General features: G+C 39.9%; 1 protein-coding gene across 4 annotated transcripts in view; it reads right to left on the bottom strand.

Annotated features, from left to right (window-relative positions):
* Positions 1–7623: 7623 nt before the first annotated feature.
* Positions 7624–26803, bottom strand: part of TASP1 (taspase 1) — a 76655-nt gene continuing 57475 nt past the window's right edge. For all 4 annotated transcript variants that reach the window (XM_050315307.1, XM_050315308.1, XM_050315305.1 and 1 more), the window contains 3 exons: positions 22254–22364; positions 18663–18736; positions 7624–9157 (listed from right to left, as the gene is read on the bottom strand). In XM_050315307.1, coding sequence (XP_050171264.1) covers positions 9062–9157; positions 18663–18736; positions 22254–22364 — 281 coding nt within the window. In that variant the 3' untranslated portion in view covers positions 7624–9061. The remainder of the gene's footprint in view (positions 9158–18662; positions 18737–22253; positions 22365–26803) is intronic.

The raw sequence follows: 26803 nt of genomic DNA, 5'->3' as shown, positions 1-26803 counted from the left end.
TCAGCCCCTCCCTGTCTGTGTGCACGGGCAGGGCCCACGAGCATCCCACGGCCATTCCACATCGCCAGCCACCGCCACCTCCTCCGCTTCCAGCAAGAACTGCCAACGCTCAGCCCTTGCTGCGCCCCGTGTGGGAAGTTCGGGCTGAAAAACGAAAGGGAACGGTGTGGGGACACGAGGTGCAGAGGGTTTGCCTCCTCATCACTGCCCAGATCTGCAGCAGGCTCAGCAGGCACGTGGCACTCTTGAATTTGGAGGATGTTTAATATGCAGGGGAGTCCAGAGATGTAGGAGCTTTCCCCACCTTGTTTCAGAGCCTGGAAAATGGTGCCCCATGCCCATCATCTCCTTTATAGTCCAAGCAGAAAGGCTGTTCTTGTTGCTGATGGATTTGGGGGTGGGGATCACTTTTTTCTTTTTTTTTCCCCAGCCTTTTCCCGATGTGGCAACGCGGTGCCAACAGATGGAGCTGTGCAGAGCAGAGAGCGCTCGCTTTGGCAGAGCAGGGAGGAAGCAGCGGCCCAGCACGGAATTCTAATTATTAAGCATAATGAGAGATGAATCATCTCCAAGCAGGAGACAAACTCTATTTACTACGCTAAAGTGAAAAATAAGTCTGTCAACAAAGCTATAGGCCAGAATGGGGGAACACCAGGATTTCTCCATCCCTGCATGTGAGGATGTTCTGTCCCAGAGGAGAGGAAGGGCTCATCACAGCCTTTCAGCAGAGGCTGGAGCCTCACAGTCCTGAGCTGGACTCACATCATCACTCACCAGAGCATCACATCAAAAGGATGTATCGTGCAGGACTTCACGCAGGACTTCTTCCTTCCCCTCAGCCTAATCCCAGACTTCAAAGCCTGGACACACTGGCATGTCACAGAGCTTCCACCCATCATCTCCCTGGAGTCAGATCAAAGTCCTCAACCCTCTTCCCTAACCCGAGGCCACAAACACAGTACGAAGCCTCCATAGGTCCCCAGCAACCAGGAAAGCAGGGATACAGGAGCAGCAGCCTGTCAGGAAGGTAGGAAAGAGGAAGGTGTCAACAACAGGTGACCCTTTTTGGATTTGTGCATACGTGTGTAAGGACAGTGTTGCATTGCTTCACCGGGGAACAAGCTGGGAGGAAAAGTCCACTGGTAAGATGGACAGAAAAAAAATGTACTTGGTATCCTTGGCACATACTAACAAGAACAAGGTTTTGCATCCTATCTGTCTGTGGAATAGAAACAATTAGAATATTTAGGATGAGGAGGAGATGTCGGCTCTCATTTGAAAGACTTTAGTCTTTTTGTTATTTTCAGGTAAGGAGAACTGATTGGTTTCCAGGGAGGGAAAAGGGCTTGATTTTTCCTTCCAGCCACAAGACAGGTTTCAGCAAAGAAGCAGCAAAACCTTACGTGGTCTTTCTAAGACTACTTCCAAAAAGCCACTGTATCTATTTTATGTCATGAATACAGGATTTCTCATGTCAGAACTACCTGCACTGGTCTTTGCAAAAGGACTGCACGGGGCAACATCTTTGATGGAGAATTTGCAGGGCAGAAGAAATAAACTCACCAGTACAGAAAGCAGGTACGGATCCTTTTGTCCCCTTCACCAGCTCCAGCAGGGATGCACTGCCTTCTTCAGGTGATATTCAGTGTAAGCCTGGCACTGCATTATAGTGCAGGTGATCTTTACCAGCTGTGAAAACTCTGAGAAATCAAGAAGGCAAATAAACAGGTGAAAATAAATAGAAATAAAACCCCAAAACGTCTGCACCAACCTAAAAGTTTCTTATTTGTGAATCAAGCTGTTCTGTAATCACTGAATAAAAAAATTCCTGGTTTCTTCCAGACTTGTGCCAACTGCTAGTCACAGCAATCAAAAGGAAAAACAGTCCTGTATAAAGGCTTTCTTGGGCCCGGATCCTCGAGGGACTCATTAGTCTCATTTCAATTCAGGAACTTGATGTATTTCCTTATTCTTTTTAGTCACATACAATTGTTTCACTGGAAAAATTTAATTATTTACCCTCTGTTAATGGTATTGAACTGAAACAAGTGATGGTGTTGGAGGATGAGAAAAAAAAAAAGAGGAAGAGAGGAGTGAGAACAGAACATAAAGATGGACATGAACAAAGACAGCACATGCACATATAATCCAGGAGCGCATTGGCCTGAAAAAAACCCTGCATCTAGGATTTCCAAATGAATAGGTTTTCACACTTACTAGCTAGTCTGGCCACCATTATTACTAAAAAAAACCAACCCACATTAAAATGTAGGTTTTGGAGTCCTCTCTGTTTTAAACGAATTTATGTGACTTTAGAGATACGTAAAGTGGGAATATTTTAGCAAGGCAAAAGAAAAGGCATCTTGGTTTCGAAATTGAAAACAAGTAAAATAGAGAAGTACCAAAGGAAGAAAACAGCATTAGCTCATACCTGAACTTTAAAATCTGTCTGAGTCACATTTTGGACAACAGGATAATTCAGTTGCCTTCTATCCCTTGTAGATTGCTTTTAACAGTGAACTTTATGCTGAATTTCTGTTCATCATTTATAGTTGGGTGTTTCCTTATTTTTGAGTTCTCTTCTAATTCAGGTGCCTCCTTTATGTTGGTCAAGATTCTTGAAACTTACCTGGGAATAACTATTCTCCTGATGTACAAAGAAGACACTCAAAATTATGCTTTTTTTCTAACCATTCATCCTTTTCCCTGAGGAATAAACTGGACTGCAGTTCTCCAATTGTAACAGTTTGCAAATCATTTATCACACAGCACTTTCTGCTGTGCCATGGCATTGTCTTCTAGCTGGAGAAACTTTCTTTTCATGGACATTGCGTGACACATTATCACAATAAACATGAGGTTTGAAACAATCTCCACAAACACACAATTAGTTTCAAAGGCCATCGTGGTACATTAATTAACTCAAGCCTCAGCCTGTTCTTATCTCCCCAGAGGAGTTTGCTGCCTCCAAACTTTAGAAACTGTACCTTCATCAGATGAAGAACTGCACTGCACCAGGACACAAATGGAATTCTATACACACAGCAATATTTTCCCTACAACATCCATGGTGAATTGTTAGCAGTTACTTGCAGAGATGGACTGGAAGGTGTAAGACCAACATGAAATGTGATTAAGAATCCCATGAGTGCAATGGGGGGGGGGCAGTTTCATTTCATACCTGATTTAACATCAACTAAAAGTAGGTTATCCTGTCTTCCCAATACCTTTTCCAGCTGTGCAGTCCCATATTTCCTTTAAGTTATCATGCAGCTGGGCACAAAAAATCAGTCCACCGGTCCAAGAGAAAACTAAGCTATCAGAAGAGTCTCTCCTGCAATGCTTTTCCTTTGGATTTAGTCCTGAAGGGAATTGTGGGTGCAATTGTAGCTGATACTGCCAGTGCATTGGCCTTGGTCAGCTTGCAGTGCCCACCCACCCTCCTCCTCCTCAAAAGGACAGTGGGGATTTGGGGGTGGGGGGTGAGGAAAATTAGGATGAAAAAGTTAATGGGTTGAGGTTACAAAGGGGAGATCTCCTGCCAAGTGCCATCGTGGGCAAAACAAACTCAACTTGGGAAAAATTAATTTGATATATAGCCAGCTAAAACAGGTTTGGATAGTGAGAGACAACGGTAGATTAAACCACCTTCCCCCATATCCTCTTTCCCAGGCTCAACACTACCCCCTCACCCCCAAATCCTCCACCTTCTCCTGTAGGAGGGGCTGGCAGAGCTGCTTCTCGTATTTTGTTTTTCTCACTCCTGGTTTCTCACCCCTCTCCTCACAGTCCACACCTCATCACCCGCCCCCAGTACAGCACCAGAGACAAAAGAGATTACTCTTAGCTGCAGAAAGAAGCAACGTTTTTAACTATGGACAATTTGATCTCAACTTTAAATTGGCTCTCCTCAAGCCAGTGGGCAGTGGAGCCAGGAGATCTCCCACAGAGCATCACACTGCCTAGATGTGTCAGTCAGACAACTCACATTTTAAGGGAATACTTCTAAAACCTATCTTCAATAGGATTTCTATCACAGGTACAATACATACAGAAGGTGTTATAGTTCAGGTTGGGTTTGGGGCTTACTGGCACTTAACCCTGGACACTGGGTTTGCCACAGGCAAGTTGTACTGCAGCAAAGGGGAATCCTTGCTCAGGATCATGCTGTGATGGTATTTGTTGATACCATTCACACACGTCCCCTGAAGTGAAACCAGGGCTGCAGAAATTACAAACTTCAGGAAGACTCTGTAAATTCTAAAACAATGCTGAGAGCCCTTGGCTAGTGAAGAGCTCCTTTTTGGAGCAGTCACGGCTTGGCTGCAGCAGATTATTTGCCCCAGAGGAGTTTGCGGTTTGATTCTTCCACTTGGCTTGTTTGAGCCCTGCACACCCACCAGATATTCCCAGATAATCCAAAAAAATAAGTATGACTCATCAAAACATCTCACACCACCTCATTTCCGAAGCCTCCCAGCGTTGTCATTAAGGGACTCATCACATCTGAGGCCTCTAATACCTCCAAGGGGGACATCCTGGCTCCACTGAAGCCGATGGCTGAGTGCCGAGTGACCTCACTGGGGACAGGATCTCACCTCAAACACTTCGCTTCCTGAGAACTGCATGAAACAAGTTTGGAAGGTTTTCTGATTAGAAAGATGAGCTTGTTTTGTTGTTTGTTTGTTTGTTTGTTTGTTTGTTTTGGTTTGTTTTTTCTGTTTGCCTACATAGATATTTACAGTAATGTAAATGAGTTTCACTGAGGCTTCTCAGGCAAAGGAGGTTGTGATGGTTAAGACTCAAAGCCAGAGGAAGGCAGGTCTCACTGTATCTGCTGCTCAGGTGCTGGCCAACATATTTTATTTGGTTCATTAGGCAGGGATTGGGTAAAAAGACAAACATTTTTTGTGTTGAAATAGCAATTAAATTATACTAATGGTCTTTATGGGGATTTATCCCTCAGGTTACGTGGAAGAAAAAGGATGTGTCACTGTAGGATCTAAACCAATAAAAGTGTACAAGTGCTCCTTATCTCTGTGTTACCTTGCAATGGAGTGAATGATCAAGCACAGGGCTATTCCAGCAGCACAACCTCCACATAAAATCTCAAGACAATTTCCTGCACGTTACAGGTTCTCAGCATTTCCCGGCAGATCTGAACTCTGGCCATTCTCAGTCCACCTGTGTGGCATCTACAAAATGTTCTGCTGATGCTCCATGGAGGCTTCAATTCTCCAGGTCTCCCATAAGCCCTCACCTGCCAATGAAGTCGACCTGAAAACCAGCTTCTTTTTTAAGTCACATTTTACCCTGAAAGGTGACTCTCCACTGAATTAGAGTGGGATTGCAGCCAGCCAGGTCAGAATTGCACTGACCCCAATGCTGTCAGAATGGCAAACCTTTTGAACCCGAGGAGATGCTTTTGAAATAGGGCTGCACATGGACTGTAGGTGGTGTTCAGTCATCTGCACACATAGCACTATAAAACGTGGCCATGCAATTCTCTGTCTTCAAACAGATAAATCCTGCTACTACAATAACTAGAACTCTCAGTGTATCATAGAAATCACAGTCAAATTCCAAGTTTACATTTTTAGAAATGTGTAAATACACACTGGAGGGCTTCCCATCTAACCCTGCATCATTCTGCTCAAAACTGAGTCACAAAGACTGCCCAGCTGCACCATCACCACATCACTGAAAAGCTGCACCTCCAATGCCATAACCACCAATATTTTTTGGTGCTTTTTTCTATACTCTGCTTTAAACTGACATTTTTAAGTAACAACAGCAGTCACCCCAACCTTGCTAATAACCCTAGATTTATTACCAGCTTTATTTCCTCTTAGGTTTCCTTCTCCTTTTCACAGCATCTTCCATATTGTCCTTTCCAGTTGAAGGGCTGCAGTCTCCTTAAATCAGGCTCCCTCCTCCTCCTCAGTCAAATCTCTCCTACATCCCAGTGTTTCCAGAGGTTCATTTACAAGCACAGAATACACAAAATGTAATTCCCATCACCTCCAAACTGTTTTAGTGCAACAAGCCCCTTCTCCATGACTGCTCAACTGCAGCCCTCTGATGTCACACACTGCAGGGCCATGCTGTTAAGGTCCAGGAGCAAAGGAAGACACAAAATGGGTTATTATGTCAGGTTCAGTTTAGGCCATTACAGCCTTTAAGCAGCAAAATTTATTATGTCTGAAGACCTGACTACTCTGGCACCAACGTGTCTGCTTCAAAATACTCCAGGACACGTAATTGTGTGTTTGAGTATAAAATCAACAGTACTCAATTTGTTTGTATTTATATGCATTTCATCTGCTGGTCCTTCCTTTATAATTTTAGCCAGCTTTTGCTGTCAAGTGTGTAATTTCCTCTTGGGCTGTATCTGCTTACGCCAGTGGCAATGGTTACTCATCACATAGAGGAGTTTACAGACCACGTCACTGCAGCGTCCATCCCCAACATTTACTTTTCATAGGCCTCTTTTAAGATCAAAATAGAACTAGAGGTAGAATTAGACCCATACTTAAAGTAGTCTAAGACCTCTCACTGGCTTAAGTAGGAGTGAATGATAGGAAAGTCTGCTCCCATTTTCACGATAACTGATACCAAAATTTACATGTTCTAAGACAGCTTCCTTCTCATAAGTACCTTGGGTAGAAAGTCAGCTCTGCACCTGGCTTATGCTCTGCACCTTGCCTGTGATCCTCAAGATAAGACAAGTCTTTTTTTCCAGTTTTCCTCTACCTAAACAGGAGGAAAAGTCAGACAACAAAAAGGCAAAGTGCTCGATTTCAAACAATCAATTCCTAAGCAGTTTCCTGAAGTAGCCTGGCTTTTTTCACCAAAAAATCCCCAAACAAACAAAAAAACCCAAAGAAACAAAAACCCCCAAACCAAAATAAAAATACAAACACAACCTTCCCCCCCCCCCAAAAAAAAAAAAAAAAAAAAGAAACCCACACTGATTGTAGTATTACATAGTCGCAAAAGCCAAGCAAAAGCAAAACACAGTTCCTATGCTGGAATCCAAACCTCCTCCATGAAGAGATATCAAGCAAGTCAGGGGAAGAAACAATTTACACATTTACATTTTATAAGCCATTCTGTCACACTTACTACATGAAAAAGTAAATTCACACCAAAGTTTCTATGACATCAGGATGCAATAGCACTTTTAGCAGGAAAACAGGCTAACACTGTTCCTTTAGCTTCTCCAATAACAAGGCCACTTTCAAACAGGGGTATCTACAAACATAACATTTAATTTTTCACTCACTACACAATCAAGTGCCCACACAATCATTTAATGCTGCCTGTCAGAGCAGTTTTAATGGCACAGATTCTTTGCCTCAACATTTCTGAAGTGCTGTGGGACAGTTCTTCATTTCAGCACGCCACGAGTGTGTCACTGAGGATCCAGTCTGGTTATTTCAGTACAAACTATTTCAAGACAGATGCATTTCACCTGCAACCTGGAAAGCCCCTGTTTTGTATTATTTACAGAACTGTACCAAAATATCTTCAACTATAGGACAACTCTGATGTCACAATTAAACAACCACCCAGAGATGACAGTATCTCAATGTATGCTGCAGTATAACAGTGAAAATGAACTCAGGCTATTAAAAAAAATTTATTCTTTTCCATGAAAGATTGGTACTACAATCAATAAAACCATTTCATCAGTCAAGTATGTCTGTTATAGGCAGGCACAACATTACAAAACAGGCAAGTACAATGCCCAGTTAAGCGAATACAGTCGGAATATCTATTCATCCACTATTTCTGAAAACGGATTTATCAAATATCCACCAGGGAAAAAGATGAACTATTTTAATTTCTCTTTGGCATACTTATCAGGACAATGAATGAATTACAAAAGTCTTCTATTGCTGCCAGTGCTGTGAAGGAAAAAGGACTTCAGTGGAAGGCTGTACGTCAGAACTCACTTTTAGGACTCGTGGCAAACACCAGTTCAGCTGCCAATGCTTCTAAGAGGCAGACAAGGATTACATTGTTTTAAAACTGCAGTTTTGCTGAAGGTATCAAAAGAGTTACAGTAAATTTATGCACAGTACATACATATTACACACAGTTTATATAAATACCCATGCTGTGGGCTGGACTCGAGGAAGTTGCTTTCCCAGCACCAGAGCTCAGTATCAGCCCTCCCAGCAGCCACTGAACACACATTGCACTTCGCATCCAGGAATATGTTCATTTCTGTACCTCTCTTAAAAATAGATTTAAAACAGAAGCGAAGAATAATATCCAATCTGTCCATAAACTTTGTTTTCTTATTTACACTGTAATATTCCATTATACATAAAGACTGCGTTACACATTATCTTCATATAGCTTTTTGTAATACATACAGCTTGGAGCTATTAACATCTTAGTTTGGGAACAAGAGATATGACCTATAAGACTATTAGGAAAAAAAAACCAATAACAACAACAATTTGAGCCTTGATTTTGCTCTAGTTTGTTTCACTGAAACCATTTCTTCGAACAGAAAAAAAAAAAATCCTCCTTATTGGGGAGGAAAAAAAAAACAACTAATTTTTAAGCTACCTCTGGATTTCCTTAAACCACTGAAAAACTTAGAAATCATAATCATTTTTTTTGCATAATTACAGAGCCACTTCAAAGAGCCTGTAACTTTTAATTTTAGAACACCTATGACAATTGTGACCATCTTTTGAAATTAAATAATTATTTTTTTAAAAAAACCCTTTCGCTTATTTTTCAAACATAAACCAGCGAAAACACAATCGTTGATCATACATGATCTCTGCACAACTGGGGAGAGTTCCTATTTCATTAGGGGAAAAAAAAATGAACATGCACACACCCCCATTCACAGAGTGAGAACATAAACTACAGCAGCACTTGTCTCAAGTTACGGTGCACGTGGTTGCAATATGGAGTATAAAAACAAGACCAGAATTTCCAACATCTGTTAAAACACACCAAAAAAAAAAAAACCAAAACAAAAAACAACCCTTATTGTACAAAAAGTCATTCACATTCTTTGCAACGAAGTGAGGAATCAGCTGCTCTCGGGACTCTCCAGCCTGCAAACTCCTCCTTCTATTGCCACGGACTGTCCTGCCACAGCTCCGGGAGGAAGCCTTGAAATGTGAGTCTGTGGGAAAGTCAAGAGAGTATTAATGACTGACAAGAGGCAAAATTATGCAGGGCAAAGCAATAAGTACTGAATAATTAAGCTGTTCCATCACTGAAGTCCGAGGACAAACTACAAAGCTGCAAACAACTGAGTTTGTTTTTCTATTCTGTTTGTGTTAACGTTTAACACACAAAGACAAGGACTCGTGACAGATGCACGGAAGAGGTAAACTGGATGACCCAGTGCACTGAAAGTAGAAAGGAATATCTATAGTGAAGACAAAAGGGTAATTCTGGCATTTCATGGTTTATAAGCCTGTTTCTTAGGGAGATTCAGAAGAGTTTAGTGCAGAAATACACCTTACAGAAACCTTGGCCACAAAAAACTAACAGAGGTGAACTAACACGTCAGAGCATAAAGCAACTGCAATGATCAGGTTGGAAAGAGGAGACTCCTCAGCACAGAATACCTACCTGTCCTCCTAAAAACCTCCAAATACTTCCTGTTACCAACCATGCAGTGAATCAACCCAAAAAACAATTGTGTTTCTGCCAACAGATAATTACATTATCCCATTTAAAAGATTTAAATATTGCAAAATGGGTACTTTGCAATGAGGCAGTGGCTTGTGACAAGAAGTACAGATGGAAAAATTCAGTAAGAATAACTTACTAATGAGCAGAAAGTGATTTAAGACTGTAGCCACAGTTCATTGCATGGAAGAGGCACTTTGTGTCTCAGAGGCAGCTTCTTTTAATTCCTTTCTTGATAAGGGCATCCTGGTGTCTGCTCTTAGGTGGTCTTGTTTTCAGTTAAATTACACAGTGAGATTTAATTAAAAACATTTCAGTGTTTTTATTTTACTGCTAAAACTTTGATCTCTGGCCTTCCTGCTTGATAAATGAACATCTTCCTACTTTCAGAACAGTTTCAGTTACAACTGTGATTTACCACTACAAGAAGACTCTCTTAAAATGTTACTTTCCCCCAAAACTTAACTGACAATTTTTTGTAAATGTTATTTCATTAATTTAAAGGGAAAAAAAAAAAAATAGAAGAAAATCAACTGGAAGGAGGATATTGTTTATTTTTATGACTGACAGACCCAAGATACTTTTCCAGGTCTGTGAATATTTCTAAATGAGAAGTGGGATAGGATGACAGTATAAAAGCAGCAATATTTGAATGCCACTGTTTTTTCAGTGAGATACTGCAATTAAAGCAAACCCGTAAGTTAATCCTAGTAAGTTTTTGAGCAAGGAAAGGAAAACATATAAGAGGGGATAAGCAGGTAGTCACTATCTATCAATGCATTAGCAAGTAGTTCTGCTTAAACAGCTGCCCAAAACACAATTCTGACGCAAAACCTCATTTCCTACAAAAGGAAAAACACGTTTCACACACACACAAAAAAACCAAACAACCAAACCACCTTACACCAGCATCTGTACACTTGCATTTACAGAAACACCCAACCACATCTAACAAAACCTTTCTTAAAGCCTTCACTTGCATCCTGTTTCTTTGCACACTTTATGCAATGGAGTGAATACAGATGCTGGTTTACACTGACTACTTTTTATTACTTTCACCCATGGTTGCCTTATGTAGAACAAAAAAAGAGGCAGATCTAAGATGATAGTGTTTAAAATATGTTACTTAATAAGTAATTTGAAAGGATAACACTGCCATGTCAAGACAACTTCAGAAAACTCCCGAGCGAATTCTTACAATTATATCTCCCTTGTTCTTAACCATAAGAACAAACTTCAGTAAACAAAAAGGAACATCAAAGAACACTTAATATTTTTAAATGAACCACAGAGCTTATTTGTACAGTTTGTTGTATTTTTATATCCCAACATCATATTTTACATTGGGTTCAGATTGTATAGCCAATTAAGTTTAGATTTTAAAAACATAAAAATAAAAAAGCAAACAAAAAAGAACAACAATGGAAAAGTTTTAATTGAATTCGATTCGTCTGTCAGCTTTACAAGTTGAACTGACCCACACCTGGAAGAAATTGTGCCTGGGAGCACCAAAAAAGGATAATAAACAGTTTTCCTAAATTAATCCTCCACTCAGCTTCAGGGAAGCCTCTCTTTGAGGAAAGCACATGCCAAGGAAAGGCAGAGTAGGAATGGCGGGGCCATCCATATCTTCAGCTCCACAAAGAGGTTTTACTGCCCCAAGAACCTTCTGATTTGATCAGCTTTGCCAGAGAAAAGTGAGGTTGGGGAGGGGCAGCAGGAGCTGAGGTACCAACAGCTGGGTCACCAGTCCTTCATCCCAGATTTTTGCTGCAGCTTAAAGGAGGAACCTCGTGCCCGCAGTTCTGAAGCAAAAAAAAGGCAAATGCTGGCTAGAACATCTGATTTTGCTTCCCACCCCTCCAGAAAGCACAGACAAGCTCACCAACCTTCAGACATCGGTTTTTGCTCCGTGTACTTGCCTTCCAAACACACAGTGCTTCGCTCTTTCCCTCTTAACCAAACCAAAATCATGGAGTTACCCACCCCAAAACCCAAGTGCTGCAGACCCTGCAATGTTACTCTCTCTCTCAGTGTCTTTTGATGCAACACTGCAAAGTTCCCATGACCCTTCAAGTCCAAAACTAAGAGGTCTTTCTGCCCTGGAATAAATGTTAACTGCTACATGTTTGCATCTTTTCATCATGAACATTTGATCTACTTTTCAAGTTACATAGTTTTTGTATGTCTCTTTTTTTTTTTAACAAATAAAGAAATATTACAAGTTGTGCCAAGACTTACTTCATGTCTCATATACAAGGATTCTGAAACAACCTTGAGACAAACTAATATCAAAAAGATTTTTTTTTTTAAAGATCTAATCTCCTCCTTTTATTCATATAAAATATTAGCTTGTCACAACAACTTTGGGCAGTTTTCTTTCATTAAAAGCATAAATACAATGCGAAATGAATATAAAATTCAAGCCAAAAGACAGACAGAGCTGCATGAGAAAGCTGAAGTCAATCAAACACTGCCAAGAGGACAGAGTACAACTACCAGATGGCAGCACATTCAGTTCTGAAGCAAATCTAGGGAGTATTTCATGTGTTTAAGCTCTCTTATTACATGCTCAGGATGTGCTTTAGACAGAATAATTTATAAAACAAACTTTTTCCATTCATTACACTACTGAAATAATGAAAGACCAAGGACATCATATCCTTTAGGAAACTGCTTTCTACAACTCTGTTCCTTAGAAAAAAGGAGTATCACCAAACCCTTATATTCTTTAGAAATCTGGAGCTTTCTAGCTGGGTGCACTCTTCCACCATGAGAACCATCTGGCCATGCATTCTCAGTTCATTTTCTAAGCAGTGACAGCCCATTTTGGCAGCAGCTCTGCTGCTCTGCCTCCTGAAAAGCTCTCCTCCAACACGTGGTTTGTGTGTACACCTGCAGTGTGACAGGAGAAGGTGCCCTGCAAAACACTGGAAACTGCTGCTGTCTCAATATCCCACGTGCAACTCCTTTGGTGACATCTCAATAAAGTAATAAAGGGGAAAAAAATAAAAAGAGAGGCTCCAGAATATTGTCCTGAGAAAGACAAACTGATGGGGTGTTTCTGGCTGTCAGGCACTGAAAATACTGATTCTACATACAGGTTGCTTAGGAATTTATTGGTTTTCCAAGCTCAGACTCATTCTGTGGGTTAAGTATATTACTATAAACTATTTATAAATCCAACTAAATCACTTATACATGTATTAAGACAGTCTAAAGCCACAAACCAACCCATCATCCATTCAGCTCAGCGTGCCAGGGTTTTGTAGAGGCGTTTCTCAAATACTGCCATGTCTCTTCAAATGTGATTTGTACCATCCTGAACTGCAGGTGCCAAGTCAGGTTATTGCATTTATATTTGCATGGCTGGATATACAATCCAAACTCCCCTGCTCTGTTCTAAAACATGGTCAGCCAGATACAAGGACACTTCTAGAACTACTGGCTTTATGCAAGAACTCAATCCAAAGAAACTGAACTTATCATCTCAGAGCCCAGAATTTCCACAAAGGTCTACGAGCCAAACATTTTAGCACTGAAAGGTTATTTCCAACAAACAGAAAAACCTTATTTTTCTGAGAGAACTGGATGCCCCACTGTATGCACAGGGTTCTTTTCAAACAAAAATTTCTGACTGATTCCCCAGTCTCCAGACAAGAGTGCAGATTAAGGAAAATTAGGTACAACAGTGACATATACTTTTCCTGTCTCATGAAGTTAAAAGACTGTCTCTGTAGTCCAAAATGAATGACTGAATTATTTGACTTCGTATTTCAGTTCACCAAACAGGCTCAGTAAATTTTTCCACTCACTTTCAAATTAGAATTAGGATTCTTCCAAGATGTGTTTCTTCACCCAGTGAGCGCTGGATAACTGCTCTTCTCCTGACAAAGGGCTTTCACAGACATTTCAGTCACAAAGCAAAATACAGAAGCTCATCCTGAAACCAGTGTTTGTCACGTGGGTCACCTCAAACACAGAGGGAAGGACTTGTGCTAAATTTTACAGCATCAGGAAAGGTGAATAAATCAGGTGACAACATCTGACATCTCCATAGGAAAAATGAACTGGGAATGGTCTCCCTGTCCACCACGTCTCCTCATACTGGAAAATGAAATGAAGTGTCAAAGATAAAAGTTTCTGTTTGCATATTGCAACCACAACATGTGGTGTGGACAGCATTTGCTGCTGACGGATGTTCTCAAGCACAGCAAAATGCAACACTCCCCACTGCTGTTACACCACGTCTTGCAAAGCAACTTGAATTTGCTTCATTAGAAAATGGAAAGCATGGCACATGTAGCTTTGCATTATTAAAACCTGCCATAACACAAAGTTTAGCAATTCATGTTGTAAGAACTGTGCATCTGCCAGGGAGAGATTTAAACTGGCAACAGGATTGGATTACGTTCAATATTGCAACTAGATTTTCAGCACTTCGCTGTCTAACTCATCTAGCTGGTAGGAAAACTAAAACCTACGAGGCTGAACTACAAGGATATCTCTAAAGTGTTGCAATGTTTGAAGTAATTGCAAAAGCCTGCAACATTTATGCAGAGATCACAGAGCAAAGTTACATATACTAAGAAATACAGTGAGTTGACAAATTATTTCAAATACCTACACATAATACATGACCAAAACTGCACTTGGTTGGTATTGAGATTGGATCCCTTACTGGAAAAAAAGCACTCTGAGTTCAAATACTGAGGAAGTGCCTATTTTCTAGCAAAAACATCACCCACTACCAACTACTCTCAATCACCATGGCAAGACACTTGTGAGACCCAGAAAAAAAGAAGTATCCTGGTCACTTAGACCTTCTGCACACAGAATACTGCAGGACTCGAGCAAACAAATAATCTGCACACCCTGCCTGGGATGAAAGGGCTCCTGCTGGATTATGCACAGATACACAGCATTAAATCCAAAAAAAAGGCTGCCTGCCCAGGGCCAGAACTTCCAAGAGATGAAGGAGAACTCACATTGCAGGCATACATTGCACTGTTATTTGAGATTGAAGGACTTATTTTCCTTTGCAGCATCCCCCACTGGGCAGCAGAGAAGGAACAATAAGACATGAAGACTGTGCCACTGAGAAGAGTCAATTAACTTGTGTAACCTACCCACTAATACTCCTGCCTTCCCGTTCCCTATTTACATCTAAAATCACATTGTGGCGATTTCAAGGAATTCTTTCTCCCCATCCCAAATTGCATGGCAGAAGGTCTCCAAGCCCTTGGTGCAAACTGGCACTGAAACTGCTCTGACAAGTGGCTACATCAAGTGTTAAGACCTCAAATGTTGCCCATCACTCATGGCAGTCCGGGCAGAGCTCCAAAGCAGCCTCATCAGTACAGGAAAACAGGAACTGATGAACTGAACACTGCCAGAGGATCTGTCAAGAGGTCAGAGCTCTGGTAACAGGATGACCACCTTAGCTGATGCTGTGATCAGCTAATGGATCTATTATGGATCCACAAAAAAAGCCCAAACATCTGGATGGTTATTCTGAAGACTAACCAGCATCTCAGAAAGAGAAGAACGTTTGGGCTGGAAACGTAAAAGAGCTAAATGCTTGTCAAAGCTCTTAAATTCAGATAAAGTAATTCCTGAGTCAACAGCACAACAACAAGAAGAAAAAAAGCAGTAGGTGATGTAGGTTAGTTCCCAGAAGGTACAGAAAAGAGTCAAAGGTGTTCAAATGAAAAGCTTGTGTCCTTCCACAACCAATAAGTGACAAACCCTGGCACCAAGCAATTATGAAGCTGGTTGTGCCGAGAGGGATGACCAGAACAAAAGAATCCAGCTGAGCCAGCAAGGGCATGCCTTGATCAGCTGCTTGTGGCAGTGATGTAAGGGCTCAAGGGCACAAAAATCTGAGAGAAGCCAATGGGACATCCACTGTGCAGGTGACAAAGATGACACTGCCAGAGTTATCAGTGGTGGAGGAGCTGAAATACTTCCAGCATCAAGAAAAAAAAACAGGCCATGTGACCAGAGGTGACTGTGTCAGCTGAAAGATGTGAACTTAGTTCATCTGGCAAGTTTGCACGGGACTTTTAAAGTAACATTCAACCCAAGCATTTTAATCCAACAGGAAATGGTGACTTTTCCAGGCTTTCCAAAAAAATAGACTGGACACCTTTCCAGAAAGTGGAAGTTGATGCTGGTGAGTTATCATTCAGGCTGCCTGGGCTGGAGGTGAGTGCCCAGCTGCAGAACCCAGTCTTCCCCAAACTGGGAGGAAACAAGCCCCTGTTGCAAGGGCACTTCCAAATCAGTACTTGGAGAGCTCACAGTGTGAAAATCCAGAAGCACCAGCAGGTCAGGACGTACAGACCACTTCAAGCCTCCCATCCCACTTTCCCTTCCCTCTGCCCTTTTGAGGAGTTGCTGAGAGTTAATTGCTCGAGGGGTGTCTCCACATCTTGAGCACACCAGTGTCTGCAGGTGAGCTGCTATCCAACCCATAAGTATTTGTCTTGGTGAGAAAGGCATCCTCCACCTCCACAGTCTTCACCTGGGGTTCAGAACCCCCATTTGCTGGGTTCTATTATGAATTACATTAACCTCCCATACCCAAAGAACCACACTAGAAAGTAGGATACTTTTGTCCTTAGTATGGACCCCTTTAAATAATTAGAATTCTAGTATTAGTCTAATTGATAGCAGTAGACACTAAAAAGCCTTCTCACTTTCTGAAAGTCTTGCTTTTGTTTTCACGTGCATTAAATTAAACCAGTCCAAAATCAGCCCCTGTGACAACCCCTCAATTTAAGAATAAAACTCAAGTCCTAGACTGATGAAAGAAATAAAACCTGAAGTTCTTTACCACCCTAGAAAAACAGGAAAGCGAATGTTTCCTTACAAGTTGCTGCCTGATCTTTTTGTTATGGGCCTCATAAACACGTGATATTTTATACTTTTATGGATTCTTATCCCATTATTCTTTCATGGCAAGCACTCAAAATTAACTGTCCCAAAACAGTTACTCTATTAAAGAAGAGAGGTTTGGTTTTTTTTTTCACTTGCAATACATTGTGTTCTATTTCAAGCCTGGTTTTCCATCTATAACTTAGTCCTGGTTGTAGCAGAACAAAATTCCAGCTTTTATGACAGAAGACTTTTTTTTTTTGATCAATAGAAGTCAGCAGCAAAAGCGTTTGTGGTTTTTCTCTGGAAAGCATTTGTGGCCACAGACTCAAAGGAGGAAGAAAGGGAGGAGGATTAACTCTTCAATGAAGGTCAAAAACATAATTTAAAAGTGAACCAAGAAGAGCAGCTGTGTCTGTCAGCACAATCAGGATTACCAGCTGGAGAATTTACCAGCAGTATGAAAACAATGCACACCAGATGTCAAATGTTGCAACTGCGAGAAGGGAAACATCGCTGGGCATGGCACTGTCGTGCTAGTGCTCATTACCAGACACATTTCAGATTTAGCATTTAGTTATTAATTAGACAGACACTACCAGGCAATAAAAAACCAACATTTTGAGCCTCACAGCGTAAGCCAGAGGCAGGTGTGCACACTGGGAACATTTCACAGCTCACAGTTCTTCTTTAACTGCAAACACAAGACTGTGATTTTAAAACAAACTAGCCAACACTAGAACATCTGCCCCTGAGCTTGCTTTAGTTTCTCTCAGTTCAATCTGAACTTTAGGCTTCAGTTCGGGCTTGTTTTGAAATAAATCTGAAATAAACTTTAAGAATAGAAGTAAAAATCACACTCTTTTCCATGGATAGTTATCTGGAAAGAATTGTACATAAAATTATGAAAGCAAAGACTTCACTAACACCTCTACCAGCCCTTCCTTCACCAGCTGCTTGTTATCTTTGCCTTTATGGGGCATTCTTATCTTTTTTTTCCTACACATTGTAGTCCAGGAGGATGAACTCATCCACTTCCAGTGCTTCAAACAGCATCTTTGAAACACCATTTTCTGTTGTTTAAAATACCTAATGTAGATTTCCTTTTTTTCTACATTCTTTGATTACCTTGCCTGCATACTCCTGTGTATTTATCTCTCAAATTAAATACAGAAAATAGGAAAAAAAAAGAAAAATGAGAGAGAGAGAGAGAGAGAGAGAAGGACTTGGGGTTTGTAGTCCTCTCCCCCTCCATGGCTGATGACTAAACTTTCTTCTTCAGTAGATACTTCTTCCAGCTCATTCCCCCTTCCTCTAACTAGTTCTGAACTGTTCATTCTCAGTCTGGAATGATTATGGCTGCACATGTATGAATATCTACAGAAATTATGATTCTATCTTTGCTTGCAGCTCCCTCCATGTTCATTCTCATTGTCCAAACACCTCTCCCAAATGCTCTACTTGCTCCATTGCAGTACCTTTTTTCTCCCTTCAATGCTCCATTTCCAAGAATAGATGGCTTATCCACTGATTTAATCCCTATCCTTGATCTTGATGTTCAGGAATTTCCCAGTTTCCACTGCTAAATTCAAATTTAACATATTACTTCCTTCATTAAAAACAAATTATCAGGCCCCAAGAAGCTGAAAACGTGGATGCTGATACCCAAATTATTTGTCATAGAGGCTATTCTGGGAATTGCTTGAAGTCTGTTTTATAACTTCCTTGATGGGATGGTGCAATGGCTTTATCTGAAGGAAGACATGCCCACGGAAAAATACAGTCCCACCCTAAAGAGCCAGTAAAACTGAATCAAGCTGGATAAAGTTATTCAAATACAATTACTGTCAGCAGAGGGAATGGACATGTGTTTGTGACACCTTATCCTGAATAAAACATCTGTTAGCATAGGGTTGTTAACTGCTGCAATTAAAAAAAAAAAGGGATTAGAAATGCCCAATCAATTGATACATTTAACTGCTTATGCACCCATTACTTTTTCCACTCTGTTGAAGATAAAAATTTCTTATAGATTTCATTATTATTAATTCAGGTTCTCCTTAGTTTCTGCACTCTTTCTACCGTATTTAAATCTGTTCCTCGTGGCTTACCTTAGCTTTGCCATCCTGTGCAGACATATATCCTACACACATGCTCTCTGTTGTATGGCTCCACAGAAATTCCACTATAAAGGAAAATGCAAGAAGTCACCAAAAAAGAAGCCTTGGTTTGAAATATAAGATGCAATTTAACAAGACTGGAATCTTGAGGAACAAAAATACAGCTTGAAGTGTCTCCCAGGAAAGGACCAAAAGCCAACTTGAAGAACAAAAACTACTTACCAGAATAATTCAGTCTCATAAGAACCAGCTATCAAACAAACCAGATTTTCCTGCACTATTTGCAGTCACACACTGCAGAACTAATACCCAGAATGAGAAGGTTACTTCAATGATCTGGAGCCTCCAAGATGAGAAACTGCAGGTAAAACATAGGACTAATTTCTGAAGCAGGTGCCTGTTCCAAACATAAAGTAAAAGCTGATACAATTTTCACTTGCTTGCCTTGAACCCAGACAAAAGCACACCAAACCAGCATAAATATATACATATTATGTAACTACCAGTGGGTAAATGGAGATTTGTGGTTTAGCTGCACAAGTAAGATACAGGAAAACACGCAGAAGTAGTCAAGCCTGCAATATGGGAACTGAAAATATAAAGCAGGCAGGAAAGACATCTGGTGAAAGCCAAATTATCCTGCAGAGAAAGCAGGAGAGGTGTGTGAGGGAAGCAGAGTAACACTGCACAGCAAGTAAGAAAGATTCCTGGCAAAATTAGAGCAAGACCTGGATCCAAAAGCATCCTGAATTACAACAACAGCAGCACATGCAACCACCCCCTTCCTTTGTGGAGAGTGTAAGGAGCACCAAGGGTAAGAGAGGAAAAAGAAAGATGGAGAAGAAACAAGATCATTTTGGATTTTGTCTTCCCTACCCAAGCACTCTCAGATCCGATCACGTGGATCCCCAGCACCAGCTATACAGCCTCAAGTCTGTGGTACTGCACTCACAGCTAATTTAGGATATAAATTAACAGTGACAATGATTAAGAAAACTAATCACTGCTCACATGTGTTGTTAATGCCTGTTAATGCAGTGAGGTGTTGCCCAGAAGTCTGAAAGTGGCCTGATTTATCAATTATTTAACAGCCCATTCCAGTGATCTTTAATTCCCTGACACATACACAGGTATCTTTTTACACACACAGACTCCTACTCTGCTGCAACACAAATTCAGAGTAAAAGCACATTATTCACACATTCAGCTCTCAGTCAGTGGAGCTTTATAAATTACCACACTGTGTTCTTGGTCATTTTTCTCTGTGTTCATTAAGTACATAATTTGGAAGGGGGAAAAAAGGAAAGAACAGTTGATCAGAATTCAGGGCATTACCTAGAATTCTGTAGAAGGTTTAAAAAAACGCCCTGAAATATAAATTCTTCCTCTGGATTACAGGAGACATTTCCACATATTTCTTTTGGGAGCCACAGCAAAAAAGCATCATTAGATGGGTTTAAAACTCTTACTCCTTTCTACTGCTCATATTCCTTGAAGATGGCTGGTGAAGGTCCCAGCGTGCTGAGCACACTCCTGCTTTGAACCACTTCCCCTGCATAGCAATTAACCCCCAGCAGGAGATCAAAGCTCAGACCTGCAGATTCTGACAGATATGTAGATACCATCATAAAAGAAAAATGAACTTCACTGAGGTCTGAGCTTTGCTCCCCACCCCTAAAAGATTCAGGGCTGGTATCACCAAAGGTTAGGCAAAAGCCTTCAGACAGGGGAGCATATTTAGTGCAACGTCAACGGGGCCAACCTCGCCCTCAAACACCCTGAAAGGTCAACTGCCAGTGAAAGCATTCATTTTTTGGAGACAAATTTAATTTTATCATTCAGTTTTGAGAAGCTTCAATACCTCTAGATATGGTATTATACAATTTTAATAATATTCTCCTTCTCTATTATCTACCAAAGGTAGCCTGTACTAGAATAAGCCATGGTTATTGTTAGCTGTTACAAGCAGTGGAATTACAATGAAAATCATAAATTACATGTGAAATGTCTTCAGGTAAGTATATTTTCAACCATTTAATAAATCACTTCCTTGCAGTTCGTTTCAATATTAAAAAAAAGAAATAAAATATATGATCCCTGTAACAAAGACATGAGATTTCCTTATTCTATACACTAAGTTTTTTTAGTATTGACCGACTTCTTTTCAGTACAAGCAACACAAATACTACATATGTTTAATCGTGCATTAACTCAGGAAGTGTCTGTGGTACAGAAAAAAATACTGTGCTACAGTTTATCTGAATCTTATTTCAGTGGAAATAAAATGAAGAATCAATGGATAAATAGTCTTTACTTATGATGTACCACATATGGGGATTTTCTTTATTAATTTCTGAGGAAAAAATGCCAAACCTCCATTAATAGAACATGTTCCCTTGCATGAATGATGAACATTAAATGAACAGAAAAACTTCCCTCACTTCCAAATGTAAGAAACTGAAGGTTAAGCTGATCTTCTTTGTTCTGACTTAAACTTGTATTTTCATTTTCTCAACTCCTTTTTAAGGACAGAATTTATGTTGCAGGATGCTTTTCCACTAGATTGATGTCACAGATGGGCAAATAATAATAAAGCAGAGTATTATACAAAGGAAAAACACTGAAATTCTGGTTACAGAACACAAGTCCATATTAGGCAGGTCGATGTGACCCAACAGCATGACCAGACACACATGCCCACATCTGAGGAGCACCACAGGAAAGGAGATGGCACAAGTGTCACCCTGAAGTAATTCAGTCCCAAATTCCTTCCCTTAAAGAGGTTTTACTGCCTCTGGGTTGTATTTCTACTCAGCTCTGCTCGTTGTGTGCAGCCTTTGGGGTTTTTCAGCTGTTTCTCCCAGACAAACCACATGGCAGTTTTCTACAATACACTTGTTCTGCTTCAAAGCACTGGGAGAGTCGAGGGTTGTATTTCCAGGACAGAAACAGGGCTGAAAGGGTTCTAAAGCCCTTTTTAACCAGCCAGGTACTGGGTGGAGGTAAAGAAGAGTTTTCCTGCTGATCCCAATATGAGCAGCAAACACGAGCTCCTGGTGGGTGCAAATGCAAATTGTAACTGTGACTTATCAGAGCAGGTTTTTCTGGGCATTACAAAGGATTTTTAACCATAAAACAACTTCCCAATTTCAAGTGTATCCTCCAAGTTTTCGCATTTTGTGCTGCAAAATGAGGAACAGGGAACTTTTAAGAAAGCGCTTTTAGCCTCTAAACCCCCCCAGCTAAAAATGCAATTTTTCCTATGGGGAACATATCCCACCTTGCCACAAGCAACTCTTATTTCTATGCCATGGCTTTAGAAGGATCCTGCAGAACCCTCTGAATCACAACTTTGCTTAGGGATAACAACTCAGAAAGAACACTCTTTTCCACAGTTTTAGTAAGATTAGCGCTGCTTGTTGCTTATTTCGCTGTCTAGATTGTTACCATTTCAAATTCAATCCTTTTTTTGTTTTCTCTGTGGCTTTCAAACAGCTGGTGAACATGCACAGGTAGTTTCTACTTCACCTTTCACTTTGAGTTAGCACCTAGGTCGGGGAAAGATGAAGAAGGATTTCTTACCTAGTAAAGTTGGCTTTTCCTGGGAAGATTCAGGCTCTGCTGAACACCTGCAAGACCGAAGGACTATCACCCCTCCGAGCACACCATCTTCATTGGCTAGAAAAGGGGAACCTGGGCAAAATCCACGGGGAGAATTATTTGTTTCTTAATGAGTAATTTTTAAATTGTAATCTGCTAATCTACCACTAAAAAAAAATAAAAAAATAAAAAAGGTAAAAGAGCTACAAGGAATAAAACAAACACATTGGAAATTACATTTGCGAGCACAAACCCATTTTTTTTCCGCAGATCAAGGAAGAAGTAACAGTGAAAAATGGAGTGTCAAGTTGAAAAAAAATAGCTCAATATTTAGTTCTTTATGTACTATAATTAATATAAAGATGGCCACATGTGGAAAAAATCAAGCAAATCTGGGTCATTTTTACAGTCATTTCCCCCCAATTTAAAGCCCTTTGTACAGAGACACCACCAAACTGCTATAGAGTGTCTTCCTTCCTGTTTTATGAATATTAGCAGAAAGCCAAAACATATCCTACTTTTTAGAGTGGCTTTTCTGTTGTTAATTTAAGGCATACAATACAAAACATCTATCAGAAGCTGGAAAGTTTTTAAAGTTAGCTGAATCAAGTATTCTTTCTCTGGTTTGTAATTCGAAATAAGGCTCCTATAGTTTTGAACGTGGAAACAATGGCGTAATTTACGTGCAATTTGAAATGTCTTGAGCGACAAAGTTAATCAAGTTCTTGCACTTAAGCCCACTGAGATCTTTGTCTCACATTTGCAGGACACTGTGATTTGAAACTGAGCATACAACTGCAACAGGCATTTCATATAATCCCTTTTGACCACTTTCTTTTAAATAAATTAGTTTGCCATGCCTAATGCACAGACACTGCAATTTGCTGGCCACAAGAACTTTAGAGCAGATCTTCTCCTCAGACTCCTTTAGGTCGCCCACAGCTGTTTGTATGATTAAAATTACTCCTTCAGTGCAAATAACAACAACAAAACGGCCCAATAAAAACCAACTTCAAGCTTTGCCACAAGGAAAGCTAAATCTTTATCTCGCTTTCTCTCAACATGAGAGCAGCCACATTCAAAAGTGATACAAGGTGGTCATTACAACAGAAGCCCACACTTCAGGAAAACAATAAATAAATAATAAAATTACAAGTAAGGCCCTATTTGATCTAATACAAACAGATATTATCTTTAAAGCAGCACATGCTTTGTACAAGAACTATTACTTAGGTACCAGTTACACCTCCTGTATTACTCATTCAGCACTGTGAGCAAACCCCTGTGAACCAAGAATCCAAGGGAGAACAGACAACAAAACAGGATAATATGTCTGGTTAAAACAGAAAGGTGAGGTCTGGGAACTTGCAAAGGGTTTGTGACCACCCAAATCAAAACCTTTCGCTCCGCGCTTTCCAAGGTGCTAATTATATCTCTTATACTTTCACTGCACGAACCAAGCGCTGGCTGGTATAACATGATTTCTGCAAGCCAATGAACACCAAAACCAACCAAACAGTAAAAGTGGTTTTATTCATAGGGGACATGCATTCTTTAATCTTTCCTTCAGAAACTCAGGTACTTCAAAGATAGTATCTTAACCCGAACTTGGTCTGCAGGCCTAATCTTACACTCCACTACACAAATAATTCAGCTCTAAGCCCTGCTGCGGTGAAAAGTCACTGCAAAGAGAAAGAAAAAGGCTCAGTTTGGTTTTCAATAAGCAGTTTCCACTCCTCTTTCAAGGGCTGAGAAAGAAGCTTTCAAGGTTGTAGTGAAAAATATTAATCATCTCTTAAGTGAGAATGGTTAAAACCATTCTACTTCAACAGAACACAGCCAGCAAACACAGCAGACAGTATATATTTAAGGCCACAGTAAAACACTAAAACTGAATGAAGGCACACAAAACCAGACAGCAACTGCTGATTACAGACTTGGTGTCACTAGAGGTGCTTGCATTTCGTTAACCACTGCTGTTTTTTTTTTAAGGGTTTTCTTTCTCCTACCTTCTGAATAGAACAAATGAAAGAAAAGCTTGTAAATAAGCCAATCTCATATTTTCCCAGTATTTTTGTCAGCTATGTGGCATCATCACAGATTTTCACTAATCTGAATAAGTTGCACATGCTTTTTTTAAGCCTTAAGAGGAGACTTGGCAGTATATTTCTTTCCATTCAGAAAGTCTGCAGGAAAACACGTAGCACTACATTTTCATCAGAATTCTTTCATTTTTACAGGGATTTCGGTGCCAGAACAAAACATTCACCTTCAGTGAAACACAGAAGTTAAAAAAACAAAAACAAAAAAAAAAAAATCACTCAAAGTATGTGTTTTGTGAAGCTTATTTTAAAAGAGGATTTAAATAAATAATTTAAAACTGGAGCTTCGAGCTCTACCTCTACATGCACAACTCTTGTCATGACAACTCCAGTTCTATCAGCATAAATAGCATTTATTTATTGACACTGAACATGGTGGGAACTGTATTGCCCTAAATATGTACATGGTTTTTTTCGGAACCAAGAGTTCCTTCAATGATTAAGCACCATGGAAGTTTTATTATCGGTCCAAAAATGTCAAAGGCTTTGAAATCCACGCTAAACACTCAAAAGCTAGAAAAATTGGCTGTATTAATTCAGAAGTGCATTGTCACCTTACTGTTATTTTCAACTAGAAAACTCCAGAAGAGGATTAATTTAATACCACTGCACATGTTAACAGTGGGACAAAAGTTTTAACTTCAGCACTCATAAAACACACCAGATGAGTAAGACACCGACTTCTTTTGGAATGACACGAGTTGGGCCCTTGGGGGAAGGGCAAATGTTGGTTATGACACGTGAAACCAGGTCATGCTGCACTAACTCCTTAAGAATTGACCTTACCAGTAGTACTGGGGTGAGACAGAGATGGGTAAAATGGGTTTAAAGTGACTTGTAGTGGGTCACTTGAATGGAATATTGAAGCAGATGTCTTAAGAGTTTAAAGTTATGCAAACAAAGCAAGGTTGATGGGATGCATTCTCTCTCCTACAGACAGTGCTGCCCTTTGGGTCTTCTACACCACTTTATCATCACCTGCAGAATGAGCATTATTCTGGAAAGGTGGAAAAAGTCTGAAAAATAAGCAACAATAGTGTGCGCTGTCTCCAATTCACTGGTCAAGTTGTGAGGAATCAACCTCAGAAGAGTGTCAGTAAAATCCACTTGACTACAGTAATAATATTACAGTATTCTACACTATAGTAAATTCAGACTGTTTCTCCTCTCTTAAAACTCAGCCTCTAAGCCAAATTAAATACACACTGAACAGCACATTCTTTAAAAGAGAGAAAGTATTTTATTTTCCAATTAAAGCCATTTTTCAAAAATGTTAAAAGAGGGATTCAAATATATTAACTTTTTTTTTAAACGAAGGTCTTTCTGGATATGCAGAATTATTACTGAGGATTACAATTATGCTAAAGAGTGTAATGTTAACACATCAATACAGTGTATATTAGGTCTATGGTAAGCAAAATTCCAGACAGCTGAATGCTATGCATCCATCATTAAATCTGTAAAAATAACAATACAAAAGCAGTATTACGCTTCATTTCTACACAGAATCTCTCCACTGCACATAGGAATTAATCTGAGTGTTCTCAAAACACTGTGAATTCAAAGGTTAAGAACATATTTCATTAATTTAGGTCTAAAACTCATTTTGCTACAGTGAACCCATCAAGAAAAAGAAATAATAGTGCAGACATCTGTAAAAAATAACAATATAGGTAATGACATTTTTTCATATACATCATATTTAACTAGTATTTCTAGAGGAAAAGGTGCAACTGAAATACTGCCATGTGTATTATAAAGGAAGAATGGTTTCTCATTAGAAGGAAAAAGTGATCTGGCTCCCACAATTCTACACCATTTTTGCTCTCCCTGTACTCTTCAGAATGATAAATCTTGCTGTACAAATTAAAAATTTAGCAAAATAAAAATCAAAATATGCCTACTAGCCAAAAATATTGTTTTCCACAGCAATAAAATAGAATTGCTAGACAAATCTTTGATCTAATAGCTCGCTAATGGCAACACTACAAAAACCTGGGGCTTTTAATACCCTTTTAACTCTCATGAAAGCCACTGTTCCTTTCCCAGTTACACTGCAATACCACTGAGGAATGTGGCACGAAAAATCCAAAGTAAAACTTCAGCTGCAGCATTAACCAATAATGCTAGCACTGACTGGCCACACCAGAGAAAAGGAGTAGGAAAAAACAAATAAAATCCATATTTCACTAGTTTGGGTTTAATCCTCACCTCCCCCAGTCACAAAATTGTATTTTACGCAACACACTTCCCTCCCTCAAAGCTCAACTATTCTGTTATTGCCACCTGACACGCAGAAAGCATTCAAAAGTTTTTGTTTCTATATTTTGTACTTCATTAATATGCAGTGATGGTCTCTTAAATTAAAAGAAGCAAACCATCTTCAGATCAGCTCCACATTCACTGATCCCATCGAGTTCTGCAGGAGCA

The sequence above is a fragment of the Myiozetetes cayanensis genome, unplaced genomic scaffold, assembly GCF_022539395.1.
Source record: "Myiozetetes cayanensis isolate MyiCay16 unplaced genomic scaffold, myiCay2020 scf2-11, whole genome shotgun sequence".
Lineage (NCBI taxonomy): Eukaryota > Metazoa > Chordata > Aves > Passeriformes > Tyrannidae > Myiozetetes > Myiozetetes cayanensis.
This window is presented reverse-complemented; position numbering and strand designations above follow the sequence as displayed.